Source organism: Amblyomma mixtum, chromosome 6 (genome assembly GCF_055824585.1).
Source record: "Amblyomma mixtum isolate Tamu chromosome 6, ASM5582458v1, whole genome shotgun sequence".
Lineage (NCBI taxonomy): Eukaryota > Metazoa > Arthropoda > Arachnida > Ixodida > Ixodidae > Amblyomma > Amblyomma mixtum.
In genome coordinates this window covers 160,428,322-160,452,371 of record NC_143017.1, presented here as the reverse complement: position 1 = coordinate 160,452,371, position 24,050 = coordinate 160,428,322, and the positions used below count along the sequence as shown (strand labels likewise).

Genomic DNA, 24,050 nt, shown 5'->3' with positions numbered 1-24,050 from the left:
CATCCGGAGTAATCTGCGGCAAACGGTTGGCCCACAAGTTTTACACGAATGTCGTGACTAAGTGGCCCGACTTTTACTAGGATTCTTAAGTTCCGACAAAGTCTGTACTCTCATGGCCTTTGTCCACACAATTAAGCCACGTGGAACGTCAGCCAAGACATTCGGAGAGGATAAAATTACTGGATATCAATAACAACTATACGATTACACATCATAACATTGACCATTTCATGCCATTACGAGGCACGCGCTCGTTCACACGCTCGGAAAAGACTACCACCGCCGGGCACCACCGCGCCACGACATGCTCCCGGCCCGTCCTCTCGCGCACACATATAGCCTGTCGTTATAAAAAAGACTATAGGCGGAGCAGTTCTTTTATGGCCCTCGATCGCGAACGCGCAGAGATCGCCTTTCGTCGCTGGGTTCTTTGCGCGGTATGGCCAGTGCGGCCCTCCAATCAAACAACCCATAATCCCGTCGAAAAGGGCAATAACTGGGCAGAGACTGTGGCGTTCGGCTTTCTCCCTCTCTCTCTTTCTCCGTGTGTGCTGCTGTTGGCTGCCTCGCCTCTTGCTTCTGGATGGAGCGCCGAAGGACTGTACCGCCCCCTCAGTTCCCGAGTCCTCCTCTAGCTGGTCGATCAGAACACCCGGAGCTAGCTGAAGTAGCGCGTGCTCTCACTTGCGGAAGGACCGCGAGAAATGGCGTCCGACGAGCCATCTGGTGGCTGTGTTTCGTTCTCTTGAAACTCGAGATCTGTTGCGTGACTGCACACTGGCACGCGCTGTCCGCGAGGAACTGCTTAAGCATGAGTGGAGGAGCGGCATAAGCACGTTGTTTTCGTCAGCAAATGAACCCGATGGAGCACCGAATATAGAAAAGGTGTTAACGATGTACCCGCTTTTTAATTGCTCTTACGTTGGAGTTCTTTGCGAGCAGTGGAAATCTAAGAAGCGTGGAAATGTCCCTCTGATTATCCGTTGAATTTTGTGTGTGTGCCTTGTGACGTGATACGGTGGGCTTCGCAATTTAATTGCCAGCCACAATGCGGCGCTGCATTGCCGTCTTTCGGTTTTTCGGCAACCATTTTCGCCATCCGCATTATAAGACTTCTCCGGTGCTGTCCTCACTGTCGTGTCTGTGAGCCGGCGCAAGCGGCGGCGCGCGATCGATGGCGACTGCCGCCCGAGCGTCGCGCCAGTCGTTGACGCCGGAGGGCGCCACGTGAGCGCGCGCACACGCTCCGCCGCGCGACGGATCGTTCCCGCGGTTGCCGCGCGACCCATGTTGTTGCGAAACCACGCTGCCTGCGGTCTTTCCCAAGCTTCAGTCAGGCGGAGATGCCGCCGCCAGGCCTCGACTAACGCGCCACCTGATTTTGCACAGCCAAGTAAAGCTAGGCACTTCCTGACTGGTTTCCGGCCCACATTACACCACGGTCACAGGTTTTTCAAGGCGGAGTTCATCATCCTAATGCAGCAGAGAAAACCGCAGCGCCCGCGGGTATATTCGTGCTTCCTTTTAGCGTTCGATATCTGCGCGCTCGCGGCTACTTTATCCACGGGTCAGAGTGATGCTGGGCTTGACCTCTGCAGGAGAGGAGAACGAACGATTTCTCCACGGCGACTGTTCATTTCACTCCATGCCCGAGGCGCTCGTTAGAGCCTCGTGTTCGCGAACGTGTAGCCACGGTTTCCTCCGGGACTCGTCGCCTGTTCCTTTTTTTTTTCCACCGCCCGCGGGTAAGATGAATGGGAGTCGACTCCTCGCGACCGGTAGCTTCGGTCGAGCTTTCGCAAGGGGCGCGCGCAGATGAGCTGGACCTCTTCCTCTCTTTCCCGCCCTCCCTCGTCGTCTCGCTTCTCCTCCCGACAAAGATCGTTGCCGCCGCCGCCTGGCAGTTTTCTCAGCGGCAGAGTAGCGGCAGTGTAGTGGCGCGCGCCGCCATCGGTCGCGTTTGGTTTTCGAGCCGCCCACTGTTTCGCCTCCCCCGCCTCGTCCCCTCTCGCCCTGCCCTCGTAGTAGCAGTAGTAGGGCAGCAGCTCCCTTTCTCTCTCCTAATTTGAACATCTCACCCTACCGACCACCTCCGGCGGACGCGTCCTCGCCGAAAACAGTGGCGGCAGAAAACGAGACGATATCGACGGTTCCCTCTCTTCGCCCCACCACCCGAGAGAGCTTTCGCGGATAAGGGGAGAATGAAGCGGGCCTCGGCGGGTGCGTGGGCGACGTTCGCTCCGGTCATCGGGAGGTGTGGCGCAGGCAACCGGCCGAATCCCACTGTCGTCTGAGGCGCACAACAATCAGCGAGAGCGCGCGCGCGCGTGGGTGTGGCGTGGTGGATACGACGCGCTCGTCGACCATCGACGCCGTCGAGCGTGTGTGTGCGTGCGTGGGCGGCGGGCACCGCCGCCGTCTGACCGCGGACAGGGCCGTCCAGTCACAACCGCGGGTTCACCGCGTCGTGTGTTTGCCTCTGGACCCGCGTTCCGTCTCGGCCACCGACGACCATGGAGAAAAGCGAGAAGAAACCGATGCGCTTCTCGTTCCGGCGCCGTCCCAAGAGTGTCAGCGTGGACCGATCCGAGCCACATGTCGCTGCTGACGTCAACATTAGCCAGTACTTGGAGAAAATGCACTACATCAGGTAGAGAGCTGCGACCGTTGGTCTTTTAGGCTCGTATACGGCCAAAGTTGGCCTCCAGTCGTTACACGTATGGGCCGAGCGTGTGTGAACACCTCTCGGCCGTGTTTGTCTGGGAAAAGAACACGCGTGAAGCTCGCGAGCTTCAGTGTGTGCCTTCTCCATTTCGGCATTGCGAAAAATTTCTCTACTGCAGCCAACCTGCTTTGCGTTCGGCTTCGCCGCGGCGCCTGTCTTGCTGCGGGAAAGCACGCTTTGGCGGGGCGTTTGCTGGCTCGTCAGTGTAACCACTGCTGTGCGGCACCTGTGTGATCTACGTGTGCCAAAGCCTTTCAGGATCATTTAGAGCCAGAATGTTATGTTTGCGATCCCAGAATCGTCTTGCTGTAATTGCGTGTCTCGCTGGGGTCAGGTGTGCGGGGTAGATATGTTTTGCAATGTGTGGGAAGCAAAAACTACAGTCTGGGGAACCTTTACTTGGGCGTTCTTTCGTGCTTTGTATCTGTACAGCAGATATTCGATAACTGTAAAATGCAAAATTTCTTGAAAAGACTTGGCATCAGCAGAAGATATGCGCTGCCATTGAGGCCTGTGCCCATTCGCTTGTTGGCGATCGTGGATGCTAGCACAGTCTCTATGAAAAAGTAACCAGGTGTTCCGTGCAGCAGGGGACTGTCAAGATTTCACCAAGCTGGCTTCCCGGAACAAGGTTACAGCCATAGAAAGATTCGCTTTGATTACAAAAAAAAAAGACTGCTGTTCGCTCTCAAAGTTATGAATTGCTTTTTATTCACAGCCCGTCATTATTATAAGCTGCGATAAATATAGCGCAACTCGCCGTTTATACACGCGCATGTCGTGAGATATGTTCTCGATAATATGTGAACAGATATGTTCCTGATAAACTGACTGATGCAAAAGAAGTCGCCTTCCGCTAATGACACACGAAATTCGACAGCGAGCCACGGAACTACACAAATTACGTCTGAATATATATACACTTCAGTGTCATGCTAATGAGCCATACTAGTTTTGTGATGCCTCTCAGAGTGTGGCCACATTGGGTACGAGTCCCTTTTGAGAACAGTTTGTTTTCGTTCTGTTGGGTTAACATAACAGCTCTTGAATTGTCCCTTCACATCATTTCAGGTTCTTTTAATATGCTGTGCGAAAGGAGCCTGTTTGCTGCTGTGGATTTTCTTTATTCTTACTTTTTGTTCATGCAAATGTATTGAAGACTTTTAAGGTAAAATACTCAGGGTCACGGATGAGGAGAAAATAATTTGCTTGTGTTTGCATACATATGTATACTGGCGTGCGTCAGTACGCATTTTTCCAGTTGCTGCCACACATTCGTCATTACTTTCCGTCTTTGTTGGCCTTAAAAATCTGTACTATATGACATGTCCACTTTTTGCCTCCGTAGTTGTCAACTTCATTACAAAAGAAGAAAATGAACTGGCTATATAGAATCCCTTCTGCAAACCGAGCACTACTGATGCCTTTTGCTTCCAAAAAGATTATCTGTTTTCAGGGACAGAACGGAAGAACACTTTAAGTAAACCTTTAATGACAAAAAATACTTTTACATAGCCTTTACTTGAATTGCGCTTTCTATGAATATGCAAGCACTGCAAGGGGCCTGATAATTCAAGATTGTGTGCATATACTTCTTTGGTTCATTTTTTCTTTGCACGCTTATTTAGTCATCCTATACCTTTAGGGCATGTGCACATGCTGAAGCATCACTGTATCAATTAAGACTACTGATAGGAATGTGACAGGGTAAAGAAAGGTACTGTGTCCCATTCCTAGCACTGGTTTCCTTTGTTGCGAAGTACCAACTCGGTTTCCATTCAGCTCCATTCATTGTTCTATATTTGGCTCAATCTTGGACTTTGTGCTTAGGTGTTTCTTTTTAAACCTATAAATATTCTATTGTTACACTTAATAACTTTGCAGCCACATGGCTACAAAGAAAGAGAGCTCAACAAAAGGAAAAACAGGTAAGGAGAAACAGACACTGCACAGAAAAACAGAGCACAGTGTCTGACTTTCTGGTTACTACAGGTCGATTGATGGGCCATTGAGCCTATCAGTCTAGTCTTATCTTAGTCTTGAAGTTGCAGATATATACACTGCCCCAACGTAACTTAAAATTCCAGCAAGGGCACGCACATAACACAAGAAGAGACTCAATAAATGATCTCCTTATGATTGGTAAACTGATTAGTAGAGAGGCATAGCTCAACATGCTGTTTGATGTGTGTTTTTGTTTGCAGCCAGGAAGAGGCCATCAAGATTGACCAAGAGCTCTTCTCAGAGTACGCCTACAGTGTGGATCAACTCATGGAATTGGCAGGTCTCAGCGTGGCCACTGCGGTCGCGAAGTCCTACCCTAAGGCAGCCATGACCAAAGGCGCCACTGTGCTTGTCTGCTGTGGACCTGGCAATAACGGCGGCGATGGGCTTGTCTGTGCCAGGCACCTCAAGATCTTTGTGAGCTTCTGACTTTTCTACCACCTTGGCCTTTGGCCTGTTCATAACATTGCCAGTTAAGGTAGATTTGCATATGTCGAGGGGAAACATATGGGCTATCAGTGAAAGTAACTGAGGTTTGCTGAACTTGAGTGGCATCAGCTGACAACGGTAGACTATGTTGCTGTTGCCTGATACCTGGCAATCAGCGAGGAACTGAAAAATTATGATTTCCAAGAGAACAGTGTTATGGATAAAAAGGAGGAGGAGCTTGAAAAAAATTCTGTTGCCCTTAGCTGTCATTATAATCTAAGTTAGTTTTGTATTCTTTTAGTTTACATATTCCCTCTCTCACTCGGAAGAAAAAAAAGAATTAATTTCAGGCAAGAGTTATTTTCTTTATTTCAATATATGAGGTTTCTTGCGATTGCTATTAGTTATGTCGGTCATTATCAAAACAGAACAGGGACATAAATGCACAAAACATAAATAACTGGTGTGATATCTTTGTGGCACAGGTGGTGTGAATTTTGTGAGCAGATGTGAAAATTTCCACCCCTCATTCTTTACTAACACAGGGTTATGAGCCTTCGGTGTTCTACCCAAAGCAGTCCAACAAGCCCCTGTTCCAAAACCTGACTAAGCAGTGCCAGGAGATGGAGGTGCCCTTCCTGTCCTTCCTGCCAGACTCGCAGCTGATTGCCGACTCATACAATGTGGTGGTGGATGCCCTGTTTGGCTTCAGCTTCAAGCCTCCTGTGCGGCCAGAGTTTGTCGATGTGCTTGACAAGATCAAGAAGGTGAAGATCCCAGTCGTCAGCATTGACATTCCCTCAGGTGAGCACTGGCAATCTTAGATATTAGTGCAGTTTGTTCTGTCTAATGTGCATAGGGAAATTCTTCAAGGTGGAATTTGTTCCAGTGCTCAGTGTTTTTCTTGGGAGCAGTCACTATTATGCGAATATCTTTAATAACTAATACTGGATAGGTAGATCTTACACATGCTAAGATGAATGTAATTCCAGCTCATAATCCGCAGCCCCCTCATAATTGGCACTGGGAACTACCGATTTAGGTATGGCATAAATTCTCCATTACTCTGGGAGATGCTTTCCACGTCACTTGCATTAGCAAGAAATGTAATTGTGTAGATACAACTTTAAAGCATTGTGCAGTTGACTACGATTAGTTTCAGCTTCCATGATTTGTAGATGAGGTCAATTCAAATGAATTTTGAAATTTCCTAGGACCTACGTTGTTACTAAAATTTTCAAACCTTATCCCACATCATGTCTCCGGTTCATTTCTACATCCCATTCCTTCCAGTAATGTCCGCTGAGGAGAGGAAAGGGCTTGCAGTGCCATTTGCAGTCAAGAAAAGACACTCACGGGGCAGTTAATCGGTTCACTGGGGAGTTGATATGCGAGCTTTGCAACTACTACAAGAGTATGGAGCATCACTGAGCTGTACGTTAGTTGGCAAGGCTGTCTGTCTGATAGTCACATTGTCTGTAGCTACTTTATAAATAATAATTCATTCTTCTCCTAAACAAGTTATGCTATTTTAGAAACCTTTTAGTTCTTATCCACAAAGCAGACACTTTAAACCTTGCATTTGGCTCATGACAGTCTTAGTTGCTTGTGTGCAGTTCTTAACGCCAGGGGGGCCTCGATGGTTTCCTGACCCTCAAATTGTATTGATGAGGGACCCGAGACTCCCTGCACTAGAATGCAAAGACTCCATGAATTTGAAGCAGGGAACCATTTTTTATTCCTGTTGCCTGTGGTGGTTGAAACATTTCTTCTCTATTGTTTCGAAAATTTCACCTTGATTTTTAGTAAGAATCATTAACATGTTTTCTAAAACATAAGGCAGGGAAAAACGAAAGAACGGCAGCACTACGCAAAGGCTGTAAGAAAAAGGGAAAAGTGCGACCTCACACCACGAGTCTGTCTAGAGCTGGCCACTCAGCTCCAAGGCTACCCAATAACAATGGGAAATACAGTGCAAATTCCATGCCGGCAACTTTCACGAGTAAATAAAGCTTCCGGGCTCCCCAAACCCAAAATGGCCATAAGCTGTTTGGAATCTTTTTTTTCTGTCTTCCTCTTTCCCGGCTCCCAGAAATGATTAGTGATGTTTCTAGTTTGCACTATCTTTGTTTATTTTCATTCTGTATGTATGCAGTTCTTTGTGCACTATAACTGCACACATTTGTGTAGAACGATGTGTAAAACAGGCTGGCAGCCACTTTCTCTCTCTACCTTTCCACCTGTGCTCGAATCACTAGAGACCCCTTTTTGATGGAGCCAGACTTTAAGCACTGCCATGAAACGCAATACACATGCATTCTTCTTGCTTTCCATGGCCTACATCTCATGCATATTCATGTGTTGTGTCACCATTCAGCAAGAGGTGAAAGCTGTACTGTGAGAGCATGCATCAGTCATGGAGTAAATAAACAGGCTTTGTGGATTTTCCACTAATAATGACCTGTTGGAAATAATATGCCAGCTTGTCATGTGCAAGCGTTGGTAGTGGGCAGTTTGAACCAGAACTACAATTATGTAAAAATTTTTAACCATTTGAACTTCCAGTATTTACACAAAGCTCCAGGACTCGAAGGAACTCAGATTAATGGGAGCTAACGGTATATTTATATGACTAGGTGTGGAAAACTGTTGCATTGCAATGTTGTTTCTGAACTGGAGAGTTGCTTGGAGGTGTTTATGAGCATATAACTCTTTGTTCTAAGTCATCATGTGCAAAAGGCTTAAAAAATGGGTAATATACTTACACAGTGTCCTCAAGTTCCAGTGCCTAGTTATTATGTTGAATGCGTGATTGTTTGCAGCACTAGCTTCAAGCTCACGACCTAGGTTGGTGGTGTGGCATTATTGGCCTATGGGCAAGTGCATTGAGCAGTGAGTGGCATGAAAAAATTCTTGTACCTATATAGAAATTTCTTTCTATATATGTACAAGAATATAGCAGCAGCTGTACTTCATCTGGACGCATTCCGCATTCAGTGGTGTCATGATTGAAGTAAAGTTTGGCCATATTACACGTGCACCTAGTTTGGATAGCTATATTAAATGTAACATACAGCTCTATCACAGATACCAAAAACTGTAGTTGCCTTTAGATTGTGTTTTAGTTTAATTTACTGTATCTGTAGATAAAGTTAATCAACAACAATGATGCCTGTGAGAGTTGCTACTACCTTCTCCTAATTTTACCACTCATACATCCTCTTCTTTTGTGTTACAGTTATTTTTTGCTGGAGCTTTTTTCTCAAGGTGACCCTCGAGAAAACACCTCCCGCAAAATAGCTTAAGTATACTTTTGTGCAGGTAGTTGAGCATAACTCTGAAAGCAAGCCATTGAAAGGAGTAAAGAACAACATCCAACAACTTTTGAACCTCTTGTTCCTGTTTGGTGACAAGGCTGGGACGTGGAGACCGGAGGTGACGCGGAAGCCCTGCAGCCCGACTGCTTGGTGTCCCTGACAGCACCGAAACAGTGCAGCCGCCACTTCAAGGGCCGCCTGCATTGGCTTGGTGGCCGCTTTGTGCCTCCGGCGCTGGCAGCAAAGTACGAGCTCAACTTGCCACCTTACCCGGGCACCGAGTGTTGTGTCCTCCTCACCCCGCCAACCTCCTCGTGAGACCCATACAAGTAACACTTGGATGGCCCCCCCGTTTTTTTTCTTCTTTCAGTGGGGCTCAACATTTGAGAGGTGGATAACACTTGCCAGTCGTGGGCTGCGCCAACTTTTTTGTCTTTTCACCAGCAGCAGTAGTTGTGCTCCACTGTCACCATCAGACAGCCAAGCACTTGCGTCTCAGCATGCTTAGTGGCGTGCCAAGGATGTGGAGCTCTGTTCAACTGGTTTGCCACTTCACTGAGTGTTGTGATCTGTCTTTTGATGCTGTAAGTGAAAGACAGGTGTCGTTTTGTGTCAGCATTAGTAAAGTACACATCTACAGGCACGTGTCAAACTGTTTTGGCTTGATAGCAGTGTGCACTTATCAAAGACCGAGGGCAAGCTCCCTGTTATTTTGAATTGAGCATACGGTAAACCAAAAGGGACATTTAATCGTCAATATTTTCTTGCTTTGTTTCAACTGTTTCAAGTTTTTATGCTGGTACTGAGCTGACAAGGACACCTATTTCCACACCTAAGGCCCAACTGCACGAAATCATCCTTGGGGCAGTTTTGTCATCACCGTCACCAGAGACGGGTAAAGTTGTAGCACAAATAGGGAAATCGTCAGCGCAAGTTGATGATCTGAAGTAGCCCTGTCTTTGTTGTTCACCTGTATATTGGAGAACTTGTTAGGGCAATTGCTTCTGCCTTCCTAGAGGATGTCTTTATGTAGCTGATGCAGGTTTGAGTAGAATGCTGCTGCTTTTTGCCCAGCCAATTGCACTGTGCTTTGTGCAGGGCCAGTGTGTCCACGCTGTTATTTTGTGTGAATGGTTTGGCAATACTGACAGGAGCTATATTTGAGAGAGGAGCCCGGTCAGAGAGGTCCAGTGCTGTTTACTGTAGCTCATGAACCTTTTTTTTTAATAAACCTTACATACTGTCAGCTGAGTTATATCTGTTTGCTGTCAGTACACAGACCTTCTTTGTGCCTACGCTGGTTTCGTAAATTTGCAAGCTAGCTAGGTTAAAATTGGCATGAACATAATGCAGTTAATTTCAGAACATATTTGAAACAAATCAGTGTCCAATCATGGAGCAGGCCGTGCTTTGTGTCGCAACTTAGTTCAGCGTCAGGCCAAGCATGTAAAGAGAAGGAACATTTTAGAAGCTGGTCACAGTGCTATGTCATTGATGTAATAAGTGCACTGCACATTGGTCTGTATGTTGCTTAGGAGGTATTTTTTTACAAGCTTTTAGCAGCTGCTGAGCTGGTAACAGATGTATGTATACGATGTGCATGGAAAAAAAGAATGGTGGAAGCCTGAAAAACCCTGTTTACATTGTAGATTATTTTGCAAACAAACCTTATGTTTTTACGTGTTCAGAATATGCTGCCTTAAGTCTTTGCATTTTTGCTTCTTCCTCTACACTGTTCTAAACTATGTCCAAGTTAGTATTCATCACACCTTGCATGCTATGAAGAATCGCCTGCAGAACTAATAAGCCTGGAACCTTTAACTGGTGAGAAATTTGTTATTTGACATGTGTTTAATGGTTGCAGCCAAATCTAGAATGTTGAATGTGAGTAGTGCTTGTGTGCCTCAGTTCAGTGCAAGGGTTAAAGCTCATGGATGTTTTGCAGTGTGTGATGCGCCAAACAAAGAGTATTGTTGTTTGTCTGCACAATGTTGGAGTCTATGTTTGTAGCCAAAAAATGTACTGTGTGTAAACTCATCAATGTGTCAACTTTTTAAATTCCATGCTGCAAGTCTTGTATTTCAGCGGGAATGAGTACACTAATGCTACTATTATTGCGAAGTATAATTCTGACAACCAGGCAGGCTGCCATGCTCAAGCACATGAATATGTGATCTGTGCTCAGTGCAGACATTATTGTACATTATTTAGATTTTGCCGACAGTTGTTCCTCTTGCATTCATTACTATCTAGGACTAGATGTGCCATGTGTGCAGTGTGTACTTGATTTTTTTGTACTCGTATAGACTTTCTGCTTGCTGTAAGATGCCTCTCGAGTGCCAGTGGACACTTGTGTAACAGTCCATGTTAGACATCTGCATTTGACTGTTAGATTGAAAGTTGTCACAGTGACAGCTAATCAATCGTCGGCTGTACATGCCTGGCAAGTGCTGTCGCAACATGCTGCTGATTTGAGAAGTTGCCAAAGTTTCATCAGATGACAAATGCATGGCTGTTCACTTCCCATGTGACCTTGAGAGCACAGGATGCTTTTAGCAGTGATATGCATACCGTAAGCATGAAGCTGGCATAACACAGCTCACTGACAATTTTCAGGCAGTGGTCATTTGATTATGCAACATGTGTTGTGAGACAGTTACCGTTGCATTATGCAGTGTGCACTGTGCTATTTTCGAAATACATCTGGCAAAATTCATGTTATGTGCACTTCATGATGCAGGCAAATTAAAATGGGTCTTTATTTTGATATTCACTTAGGTTACCTCTAGTTAAAAATACTATACTCATTCTTCAAGCATACAGAAACATACTATCACAGATACCAAAAACTGCAGTTGCCTTTAGATTGTGGGCAGTGAAGTCAAAGATTTGGCAAAAACTTGTTTGGTCAGGACGGATCTTGCCAAATATAAAAACAGAGATATTGACTAGTAAAATAAGGAAGAAAAGCAACACTTTTTTTTATTGTGAACAAGGCACCCGTAAAAAAACCAGACTGTCACTTTGTTTTTGATTTGAGTCTTTGATTTATGTTTCATGGATCTGTGTAATACCATATAATGTCAACATCACTTGTAGCATCGCTTCCAGCATGTTCATGACCCTTATTTTTTTAGCTTTCAGTATGTTACAGCGATACGAGTAGTTGAGCAAAGAAGTCCCAGTACAGCACTATTCTGAGGCAATGCCTCCACTGCAGGTCTCTATAGAATTCTTGAAACTACAATTTGTCAGCACAATTTTACAGCAAGTCTGAAACGTCAGACCTTGAACTGCACTTTGTGAAATGCTTTTAGCTGTGCTCTTTTGCAGCTTTGACTTTCAAGACAGGCTCACCAAACTTGTGAAAACATTACAGAAATAGCCCTTCACTCTTAATGCTTATAGTTAAGTGTGTCTGTATATAGTTCCGATGTACCAGTTAATATAAACGCCAACATTTGCTTGGTCACCAATAGAAAACATAGGTCATTGTAAGTTACCATACAGTGAGCATTCTGTAATCAGTTAAGGTCAAGAAACTATGGGATGCATATATATGAATCCAAAAATGGAGCTCCGCATACAGGATTGCACGTGAAAAGTAACTTCTTGGTTTTATGCCAATACAATCTCCTACAATACACATTCACATTTATTAATACACATACATAATCATTAATATTACAAAAATTATGTTTTGCAATGATTCGGTGAAATTATTTTGTTTCTTAGGCCTTGGGTGCGAATTGCACCTCTTAATCTGCACTTATATTTGGGGGCAGAGATACATGTTATCTGCAGTGAAGCTCTACGCAAAGGTTTTTAATTGTAAATGCATAGCATTTGTATGAGGCTGGAATTAGGATTGAAATGGAAAGCCACATCTGCTCAAGCAGGGGATCACAGTTGTTTCTGTCTTTCAAACAAATCATCTTGCCTGTCAATGGGGTGGCGATAACAAGTTCGTATCTTACCGCCAACATGCCAGATTTGTGGTTTATTGACTGCTGGAGCATGCTTTCACAACTCTGTGCACACTGAAAACACCTCTGGCATTAAAAAAAGGAGTCAATGCTATTTTATGAACCTAATGTCCTGGGTGCGTAATATTTTCAAGCATTCATCTCACATAGGTGATGCAATTTCACAGTATACCGGTTTGTATAAGCTTCTCATAGCAATAATCCAAATAGATTTCCACATAGGTTATGAGCATGGTACTAAAGTTTGCCATTAACAAGTCCTTCGAAGTACTGCAAAGCCTTACAAGCTGAAATTGTAACACTCTGCCTCAGATTTGTAAAATTATGGTTGCATTGGCCAGACTTTCTTTTTCTTCATTGTGTAATGGAGGCAGAGGGCACATGTGTGAATGCCGATGGGCACTGCAGAGAAGCTGTGGCTTCAGGAAAATAAGTTTCAAATTTCCAGCTTGCCTTAAGATAGTGCACCGAAATCTCAGTCCAGGATGAAAGCTAGTTATATATTTGTTAAAATAATGCACTGGGGAGAGGGATGAGGGGGCATAAAAGGACAAGAGAAAGTAGAGAAATGCGGTCGGTAGCAAGCACAGCAAGCGCCAGCCACTGTTGGAGCTTGTGAAAACTAGGCTGCCCTTTTTGAGCTCCCATAAGGCTCATTTTTGCACAGATAGTTCTTCGAGAGGCTGTCTATCTCTCAGCCAATGAACCGATGTGCAGTGTCATTGTGGGCAGGTGGAAATTGCATTGAATTTGTTTGAATTTATTTCATTGGGACAGGTTGCTGCCTGCCTTTTTTGTGACGGGGATGGACGGACCCTGGTGTTTCTTGTGAACGACACAATTAATGGTATCGCATTAACAGGAGTAGGCATACCCCCTTTTTTTTTTGAAGGCGCAGACATTGTTGAAGCTTTGTTTTTGGCATATTGCACTTCTTTGCACAAACATACAAAGGCAAGCCCATTTGGAAATATTAGCTATGCAAAACATTCAATAGACCAAAACATGCAACAGCTCTTTACATCAAGGGGGTGGCCTAGTTTTCATCTCCAGAACTGCAATAGAATAGGTAGGTGCTTTACTGGATAGAAATTAGCAGCAATCTTAGTGTGAAATACAATTCTTGCCTGGTGTGCCTCTAATAAAGCACTGCAATAGATTGGTGTCATTACTGTGTAGAGTAGCAGTGCTGTGTTGGTCATCTGGCATGCTGCCAAGATATTATGCGAGCAATCCGAGCTATTTCATAGGTGTGAGGCATTTTTATAGATGTCTGAAGCCTTCTTCAGCACAGTGCGTGTTTGTGAGGGCAGGGGTGAGCGGCCTGTTGCTCAAGTAAGCTCAGTAGTGGCAGTGTGCGTACATGTGCCTAGGGTGCCGAGTTAGGAGTCTACTATCACGCACAAGCCAAGTCACAGTGTAGTGAAGCCTTTGGAATTGCAGAATGAGAAACTCGCTGCTTGTGTGCCAGGCGAAAGCTGCTTGTCTGGTTGATATTAAAGCGCCCAAACTTGAGGCCCACATGTACAGAATGTAACCCCAAATATAATGCATATAAGATGTGCCACTTCCATTCTCTCAATACTTAAGGCTTCATGGTGCAGCAGGAATGTTCCCCAATCACCACCTGTGCTGTGTCCATTTCTCACTCTTGCCAAATCTTCCATACTAATGCAGATGTTAGCACCTTGCAATTCAAAGCACTTCTCCCTTTTCTGTATTTTGACAACTGCATTTTGTATTTCGGAAAAAGTTTGTAACCTAGTCTAGCTTCAACTCCAATGACCCTCTAGTTCGACAGCTTGTGGATACAACACGTTCAACTTTTTTCATCTTTGCATGCACACCTCCCACTGGAAAAGGTTCCCCATTTTTCACTTTGCTGTGTGTCCAGAACAGTGTGCTCATTGGCAGCTGTTTCGCTATATTTTTACACATTTTCTATCTTGCTGTTACTTGTCTAACACATGGCCAAAATCTATTTGGCTGTGCGGCTGTTTGATGTACTTCTCAGCCAAAAACAAGTGTGAGCACTGCTCAATATAGGCACTTAAAAAAAAAAAAAACTGCCGCTGCTGGGCAAAAGTGCAGTTTAAGATATAACTGTTTATGACAGTGTGGTTCTCATTTTTCTACTTGCTCTTGTTGTGCTTGTCGTGTGTGCAGGGACGAAAAAAGAAAGGAATAAAAGCTCTCTGATTGGCATTTCTCATGCATTTGTATGCATGCTTGTAGTTTGAATTTTTAGTTATCTTAATGTCATGAAGCTGTGTAATAGAGGGCTGTGGATTAATTGTGACCACCAGGGGTTCTTCAAAGCGCATGGCATTGCACAGAGCGTAAGTAGTTTTGCATTTCATCCCAATCAAAATGCAGTCGCTGCGGTCAGGATACATTCCACTGACTTTACACTCAACAGCTGACCACTGTAGTGACCACTGTGGTTAGGTTTCATTTATAGCACCAGTTTGCCTATCATTATTTGCCATGCATCGTCTACGTTTGTGTCCCCACTTTTGGATGCCCTGCTATCAATCAGTGGAGTACTGTGCAAGGAGCAAGAATGAATCATAGCTAGACGGCGTTGGCATTTCCTAACTGTTGCCCCAAAGTAAGTCATCAATGTTCAGGAATTTTCGCCGCAGGGAAGTTGTATTGTAGATTTTGTGACCAGTCCATCCTCCTGAACCTTGGCTAACGTGTGCCTTTGAAACATTAAACATTGGAGCACGAGTCATTTCTTTTTTTTTGCTCAGTGATGCCAAAAAAAACTTTGTGCCCCTGAAATGTATAGAGTGCCTTTAAGGTTGCACATACAAAGATTCATAGTTGGCATGCTCCAGGTATCTATCTAGGTATATTTGGCAGATCCTCAGAGTGGCAGTGTACGTTCCTACTTTTTCAGTGCAAAAGCATTTCTTGGCTCATGAGTAGCGTCACCGGAAGCTGTGGACGGGCGCTGTGGATGGAAGTTGTGGACAGAGCAGGTCCGCATGAACTGAATAAAAATGATGAACAGAAAACGTAAGTGAGAATCGAACCCAGGCCTCCGGCGTTCGAGACGGGAACGCTTCCACTCCGCCATGACGGTTCAATGTTTTAAGTTCAATAAAGGCGAGTCTAGTGAATGCACAGATGTCTCAAAAACGTAACCTCGAGATATGCACTGAGGTGTACATGACTAATTATGAGCATCTAAATTACAGACATACGTTTCTGGTAAATTACCTCCGTGCTTGGAGTGCAGTCGTAGCACCATCATGCGGCACCCACTGAACCCCACTCGCAATGTACGACGCTGGTCCAGCAGAGAGCATGTGTGTGTGGCTCACAGGCAAGATGACGGAGGCAATATGTCAGACGTGCATGAGGAGTAAGGACACGCAGTAAGAGAAATTTTGCATTACTGCACCTAAGCGGACTTAAGTGCACCTCTGGAATTTTTTTTTTTTTTGCAAATATGGTTTGGTTTGCGAGGCTTAACGTCCCAAATCGACTCAGGCTATGAGGGTCGCTGTAGTGGAGGGCTCCGGAAATTTCAACCACATGGGGTTCTTTATCGTGCACTGACATCGCACAGTACACGGGATTCTAGCATTTCGCCTTCATTGAAATGCGATCATCGTGGTTGGGATCGAACCTACATCCTTTGTGTCGACAGCCGAGCACCACAACCACTGAGCCACCGCGGTGGCCTTTTTGCTAATATGCTCATTGTTGGCGTTGGGCTTCTTTTTGCATTTCGTATGAGCAGTTGCAATCGTCCCTCCATGTGAAATGCATAATATGTAGCAAGAAATGCACACGATGCAACGTTTCTGCCTGCTCTTGGCTATACTATTTGAAATTGTGCCTGGCATGAATTTCTAAGTGTTAACCCTTTCAAGTCCAGCATCTTGAATTTGTGACATACTGTTTGCACACTGTGTACTCATTACTATACATGGATACAAAGTTTGATGTCAGCATGTTCTCAGTAGCCAGCACTGTCCGATAACCATATCTGGCTTCACTGTGAGGAAGCTGGATGAAGAAAAAGTGGGTACAAATGTGCCAACTTGCAACTGCTCGCCCTCTGACAGCAGTTGAGGCAAGAATAGAGAGACATTTATTGGATAAAGATTGTCTGCTAATGTGGGCCTTCAAAAAATCTTTCACACAACCTTGACTTGCTGCGCAAAATGGACCAAATGCTCACTGTTGCAAATTCTCGACATACTGATTTCTCAAATTTTAGCGGCGCCAACAAATTTTTGATAATTGCTTTTGATTGTGGGTACACTGGCTAGCATAATGCAAAGGTAATTATTTTTCTTTTATACCTTCATAATTTAGGCATTAAGGGGGAAGAGAGTGCATTCGAATTCTCCTTTAATGCTCAGAGAAATTGCTCATGGCAAAAAAGACATGCTTTGGTATCAATGGAGTCACTTTCTCACAAAGGCTGGAGTAAAAAATGATCACATAGCCAATCCCCTGGAAGCACTCTGAATTTACATTCATTTCATTTCATTACATTATTTTAAAAAGGCAAGTGAATATACCCACATCCCATATACAGAGTATCATGTTGGGAAGTTAAACATACTAGCTAAAGTATCTGCTTTTCTTAATAAAGAGCTTTCTCTCTAAAAAAAAGAAAATGTGGATGGGAGAGTGCCCTACGCCCTACTCTTCGAGGCTCGGGCGGGAGTGCTGCGCACTAAGAAGTGGCAAGCCCGGATTGCTGGCCAGGACAATGCGGTCTTCTTGTGCACGATGTGTGGACAGGAAGAGGAGACGATCGAGCATGTGGTGCTGTCATGTCGATCGCTCCACCCCTGCCAACCAAGTGGATGTACCCTTCCGCAGGCGCTAGGTTTTGACACAGGGCAACCGGCAGAGGGCGGTGCGGGCGACAGTGAAATGAACAACCAGGAAGCCATTACCAAGGCCAGGGCGGTCGAAACAACTAAGCGCCGCCTTGAAAATTGGAGTGGACTGAAGCGTTAGGTGGTGGTGATAACACGGCGGGACAGTCTTCGCCGTAGCGTCACAAAGTTGGCTAGGACGTTCGTGTAATGTCCGCCCGTTACAAAGGGATAAGCCCCAAGTCCAATCCAATCCAATCCAATCCAAGAAGAGTTGGGAAGCTCTGCTTTATTCAAGATGGCTATTACAGCACTGTCCCAAGTGGCATGGCAAAAAAAAGGTGACAAAATGTCTGATGAGGCCATGCCATCACAACAGCCCACAATGGTATCAGACCCGTTTCATACATCAGGTGCAATGCTCTCAAAGCCAGCACTCTTGTTTGCGCTGCCTGCATTCGCAATCAATGATACATTCATCATCATCATCATCATAAGCCTGACATGACACATTAATCATGAGCTTGAATAAATGCACTCTTGCTGCTGTTTCTCGTGCCTTCGACCACTCGGCTACTTCCGTACCTTTCACAGCGTTGCACCTGAGGTATGAAACCGAGTATACAGACTAGACTAGATACAAATTTAACAAAAACGGCACAGCACAGCACAACATTTGGTAAAAACAAAAAGGTTGCTGGCAGTATAGCATCGCTAACCACAAAATATTGCGCAAAAGCAGGTTTTTGCAGGTGGACACTGACACCACATAACCAAAAGCGCAACACGTTTCCTTTTTTTTCGTGACTTGCGCATAGATGGAAGTTGATGAATACAACAATATGCAATGCACAGCGCAAGTGTGAGTTGCAGCTTAGCACGAGGCATGATTGGCTGCGACGACAGCGTAGTGCTCTCGTGCAGCGGCGAGCGAAGCTGATCTGTTCGCGCCGCCCCGGGTTCGAAACCCAGTCACAGCAATATTTTTTTTCTCCAGGTTGACGAAGGTCACCCTCATTCAAAGTCTTGTTTATTTCTCGCCATTTTCCGCATCACATTCCTAACTTCAACTTTTCCATGGCAGCCTACCTTCCGGTTGTCCACTCCTCCGCCCTCGCCACGGCAGGTGAAGTTTCACTCTGCTACTGCCTGCCACGGTTGTCAGGTGGCATGTTGCACCGACTATGCCATAAAAGTGGGGTGTGTGAATATCTGCCCGCAACAGCACAGCACAATGTATGGTAAAAAAAAACTTCAGTCAAGATTATCAAAGTAAGTAAAGCCTTTAAAATGCACAAAAGTAGGGGTGTGAGAATAGTCAAAGTTTCAAATATGAATAGAATATCTTTATTAATTTTTTGAAAAAACAAAAATTCACGAATATTCACCAGCGACAGAACACCGTACCAACTTTCATAACCTTCACCATGGCAAAACCATGATACCTGTACCAATAATCCAAAGATTGAGTTCGGAGCGCAGGGAAAACAGTAAAAAGGTGTCCTCGTTGCTTTCCGTTGTTTATTGCGTGCGTCAATCACATTTGGATGCCACTAGGCTTGAACCGCATGCGAAATTCCGCAAGTGGGCTTTCCCACATATTCCATGTGATGAGAACAAGATGGCCCACCACCCACTTCAAAAGGTCGCAACACAAAACAGCACATTTTTTTGTTTGATCCTTGCATAATGTGCTTCTTAATTAATGCCCATGTCCACTGCACTCACCCTGTCACCTTCACAGCAGTTGTAGCGAGAGCTTCATTACTTTATTTTGGCCAACCGTGACATACACGAAAGCCCAGTTGCAGAATTTTGGATGGGACTCTCGAAGGAGGGGGGGGGGGGGGGGGCAAGTCAAGGTGTCATCGGCAGGGCTAACGACTGTAAAAATCCCACCTGTTTTGGCTGCAAAGATCGCACGCTAAAAAATAAGGACAACATTTGACTAACTTTTTCTATAATTTTTTCTTCAACTGAACAGATATTTTATTCGATATTCGAAGCCATTTTTTTCTGCATATTCATATTTTATTCATATTCAAAAATTTCTTCGCACACCCCTATATGAAAGGAAAAAATTTTGTGGTTGGTTTATGGGGTTCAACATCTCAAAGCGACTCAGGCTACAAGGGACGCCGTAGCAAAGGGCTCGGGAAAATTTCTATCATCTGGGGTTCTGTAACAAGCACTGACATAGCACAGTACACGGGCCTCTAGCATTTCGCCTCCACTGAAATGTGACTGCCGTGGCTGGGATCGAACCCGCGTCTTTGAGCTGAGCTGGAATGCAAGACAACAGGCTTGCAGCATAAAAAGCGCGTTTAAGTTCCACTTTTGTTATTTGCTTCTCATCCATATAATCAGAGAAGTTCCTCTATGACCTTCATGAATTTCTGGCAGTGTCGTTTTAAGTAGAATGGATAATATAATAGAATATCTGTTTAGGATGTCAGTTACTCGAGAAGACAACCTCTGGACCTCATCATTTGACCCTAATAAAATTATAACAACATTTTCTTTTCCTTAATCCAAATGGACTACAATTGTGGTGACATTCACTATGAGAAGTAAGCTATACGAATCACATTGGTGTAAACCCTCCAGAGCTAGTCTGCATCGATGAACAGTAATTATATCGCATTATGCTTATAGCTGCTTCACAAGGAAAGTGACACTTGAGGATTGCACTCACTAGAAAAACATAAGGTGAAAAACAGTCATCAGTTCTTCAGAATCATTCATTCACGCATAAAAATTGCACATAAAAATTCCATTCATCATTTGTTTTTCTTCATGAAGGCAACTTGTGCAATTTACAAATGCAGTAATGAAAATTGCCAAACATTTTTGCAACGGTGTTCAACCACGTATATAAGCTCGGAAAATAGGAAGAGCAACCTTATTTACACCTGGTGACAGTATATTTAGTAAAAAAGTAGATGAGGGAATAAACACTGCAAACTGCTAGCCATAAAAAGGTTGTTTTTTTAAAATTAAGTCATGACACAATGTCTACTTCAGTGGCAGTTTGGACAAACCAAAATTTTTACGAATCGCTAGACACTTTCTTGTACTGAAAGCAAATAAAAATGCACGTATCATTAATGAAAGTATCACTGATGCACATGTACAGCTAGCACACATAAATCACGAAACAAATCAAACAAGAGCACGAAAACGAAGTACTTGATTGATGGAGGTGAAGTAACTTCATGCACGCAGTTATTTCACTTACAAAAAACTTCACACATCATGTGATGCAAAAATCCCCAATTCAATAACCGCTGCCACCATAAGCCTTACCGTTTTTTGCACACAAAGAGGATAATACAGTCAGCGACCGATTTTCCGGACACTCTAGGGACTGCGAAAGTGGCCGAAAAATCAGGCAGCCCGGAAAATCAAATTTCACTGAAAAAATCACGAACTTATTACCAATATGCTGGAGGAAGCGACAAGTTGTATTGCGCACATTCTAAAGCTCCTCAGGACTATATTTCGCTGCGCGACACATGCACGGATGACGGGCAGCGACCGCTTTCACGAGCTCAGCCTGGCTGCGCTGCCCTCGGCATGTCGCCGATGAACGCACGGGTTGGGACAAAGTCTAAACGGGAAAGCGAACACGCCGCTGCGGGAACTGCGCTGCGCCCGCAGTACGATGGGTTGGGAACGAGAATGCGAAGATGGCAAAACAATAAGAATTGAGAAACAGCCGAAGCAAGCACTCTGTTGGTGTTGGCCTTCGCCATTAGGCCTAGCGACTAGAGCTAAAATCGGCATCGTATCCGGCGATATGCACTCCATATGGTGGCTTGCGTATAATGAGGCGTCTTGCCTGTCATCGAAGCGCCAGTTGTTTACGGTTTTACAACAGAAGAGTCAGGTTGCGGTGCATTTTGCTGCGGGTACGCTGACCTTGCTCTGAAATGCACCACCGTTTCCTACCGTGCTCGCCGTCTCTGTGAGGCCGTACGACTCCCGCGTGCTTCGCTGCTACCTCTTGGGACGAAAGACTCGGCACAGATGAGTTCCGTGAACTGAGGCTACGGTTAATGTTCGTGCGGCGGAAGACATTCAAAAACAGTATGAATTCGAAACCACGCGGGCGCAATGTGCCGACTTGCACAGAAATTCAGCATCGCAAGTTAAGAGGCTCCCTTTAAGCTTGAATTTCGTTTTGTTTGATCAAGTTTTCGATCTCTCCTGCAGTTTGAATTAATGAGGTTCCACTGTACACAATGGCGGCATGGGTATTGGCGGCAAGTGCGAACGAGGTCCAAAAAATCGAGTGGTCAGTTGCGGTGCGTCCGAAATTTCAGGTGCTCTTATACATTGGCTCTATGGGCCATGTCGCAGTGCTGCGAAAAAGTCAGAATAATCAAACGTCCAAAAAATCAGGCGTCCGAATTTTCGGTCGTCGACTGTACTGAATATGAAAGTGCAGGTGCAAGAAATTGTCCAAAACAAAAAAGAAAGGAAAGTAAAATACAAAAAAAGGACTAGTGGAATTCTCATGCCTGCCCAATGCATAGCCAGTGAAAAAAAAAAGTCACACACCTACATAACGAGACATTCTCCTGAATGCGCCGTTTGGTGCACTCCGCAGTGGTGAACTCTCTGCGGAGAAACTCAAATGGTGCAAGCATTAATTTGCGCCGCTGCGCACGGAGTGCCACAAATCATGCCGCGGCAAATGGCACTGCCACTATTTGCTCCTCGTTTCTCCTTCATGTTATGCAAACAACGCTGCAGAGCCAAGGAACATGCTCCAGTATAACAGTGTGCTAGGTGTGGTCAAAAGAGTAAAGCTGCCTCAGGTTTGCATTTGGCAAGAAATAGGAAAGCTCCACTTATGAGCACAAGAAGTAGGTGACTAGAAATAGCTCAGGAAACTTCACACATCACAAGCACTGTATAAGTGCGATAACTTGTCCACAAAACAAAAAAACCCCACTGATCCCACCTCCATGAGTGCACTTGCTATGATGCCCACCTCGGCAATGCTGTTCTTGGCTAGTTGGTGAACACTAGAGCTCCTGGTTAAGACATGGTACGATGCCGTTCACCTAGGAGCCAATTCCTTACACAGCTATCGCTGTGAAATGGAAATATACAACAAGGAGGAGAATGAAACTGAAGAAGCACGCCATACGGTGGAACTACCACCAGTTACTTTTAAAGGGACACTGAGGAGAAATTGAAGTTGGCTTGTATCGACAGAATACCAGCTCCTGATTACAAAAACGCCACTCATACTGACAACAAAGCTCTTGTAACGTAGAAAAGAGCAAGAACCAAAATACAGGTATCGCCGCCACAGGCCAAACTCGCAAGTACAAGCGTCATGACGTCATATAACAAAACAGTGTTGCGAGAACCAATGGTTCTAGCAACGCTAGGACACGAGAAGCACAAATCACTGAGGCGCAGCCAATGCATGCGCAAATCTCCTTGACGTCGCCAGATGGCGCCACGTGCCGGGCAGCTACGCGCTCGCCTGAAGCATCGGGACCAATCAGCGCCTGCTCGCTGGCGTTAGGCGGGCTCCCGGTATTCCGCTAGCGGTATCAAGGTACACGGTATGCTAAAGGTGTCTATTTGCGAGAACTTCGTTGACGACTTCGAGAACGAGATCCATCGTAACGCTCGCAAAACGCCGGTGCAAACGTAAGCGAAGCGACTGTAGCGACGGCCGCAATAGCCGATAGATGCCTTCAACGTGCGGCCGGCGGTAGCTTTCTTTTCGGCTGCTGCTAGGCCGCACTGCTGGCAGCCAGAAATCACGGAGTCTGCATCACGTCATGTCACGTCATGTTTCACGTCACTTAGTCCTCTGTCGTCATAGCCGAATCCCAAGTTTGAATCACAGCGGCGGGAAAAACCTTTTCAACTTCGAATCCAAATTTCTTAGAAATCAATGCATTTTTCGCTGCCGGCCAAGTGGCAACAAAGCCATGACATGCCGAACTATCGGATTTTGCTATAAAAAATATATTAATAGTGCTCTCCTCAGTGTCCCTTTAAAGAACCACAGTGTTCTGCAACTTCGTCATATCAGCTTCGAACAATTCTCCCATCTCAACTGGAGGCTCGTTTGCAATGAAACCGTGCACAAAGCTTGCAAACTGGTACCAAGTTTGATAATGATAATTTCGTGGTCTGCCGTGCATGATGCAAACCCATAACTGTCTGCGCCAAGATCGTTAAACCGAAAGCCATCAAAGGCTGGCGGTGTGGCGATCAGAGGACATGCGCACCTCGCACCTCGCAATGCTCACTTCAGCACCTTCCGCATCGTGGCATTTTCCTCCGCAGGCAACACCGCCAACGCCCTTCGGCAAAAACCTGGCGTTGGTAGCTTGTGATTCCTCAATCTCATTACAGACGATTTTGATTCTGCACCTTGTGCGGCTGAACCGCGTAAGTATCTTTGTTAAACTTGGCACGAGACAAAAGTTACACCAATACGCAAGCTTTGTGAGTGGTTTCCTCTGGTTGAGGTGAGAGAATTTTTCAAAGCTGCTACGATAAAGTTACAGAACACTGCAAAGACGGCAAATTTCGATTGCATATTTTCTTCTTTGTAATGATGCGCAAGATATTACTATGTATGGATCATTTTCAAGTATTTGCATGTGACCGGTAAATAATTTATAATTGAACTTCTCCTCTGATGCTGTTTCGGTTCAGGTTTCAACAGCCAGATGGTGCTATGGTGGCAAAATACAGGTAG

At 45.1% G+C, this 24,050-nt stretch overlaps 1 protein-coding gene and 1 long non-coding RNA gene across 4 annotated transcripts in view; one reads left to right on the top strand and one right to left on the bottom strand.

The window, feature by feature from the left end:
- Window positions 1-14,728, top strand: part of Naxe (NAD(P)HX epimerase) — a 33,567-nt gene extending 18,839 nt beyond the window's left edge. The window contains exons 1-4 of one of the 2 annotated variants that reach the window (XM_089549942.1): window positions 1,547-2,650; window positions 4,930-5,146; window positions 5,704-5,962; window positions 8,573-14,728. In XM_089549942.1, coding sequence (XP_089406068.1) covers window positions 2,514-2,650; window positions 4,930-5,146; window positions 5,704-5,962; window positions 8,573-8,793 — 834 coding nt within the window. In that variant the 5' untranslated portion in view covers window positions 1,547-2,513 and the 3' untranslated portion in view covers window positions 8,794-14,728. Of the gene's footprint in view, window positions 1-1,546; window positions 2,651-4,929; window positions 5,147-5,703; window positions 5,963-8,572 lie in introns of those variants that run through there. The other variant, XM_089549943.1, reaches the window with a different exon arrangement.
- LOC149340987 (uncharacterized) lies at window positions 8,538-23,335 on the bottom strand. 2 transcript variants are annotated; one of them, XR_016283685.1, is made up of 3 exons: window positions 21,875-23,335; window positions 18,401-18,493; window positions 8,538-9,057 (listed from the first exon to the last, which is right to left on the bottom strand). It is a non-coding gene; the product is annotated as an uncharacterized LOC149340987 (long non-coding RNA). The 2 variants fall into 2 exon arrangements; XR_016283684.1 differs by lacking the exon at window positions 21,875-23,335 and having other exon boundaries at window positions 18,401-19,146.
- Window positions 23,336-24,050: the final 715 nt, after the last annotated feature.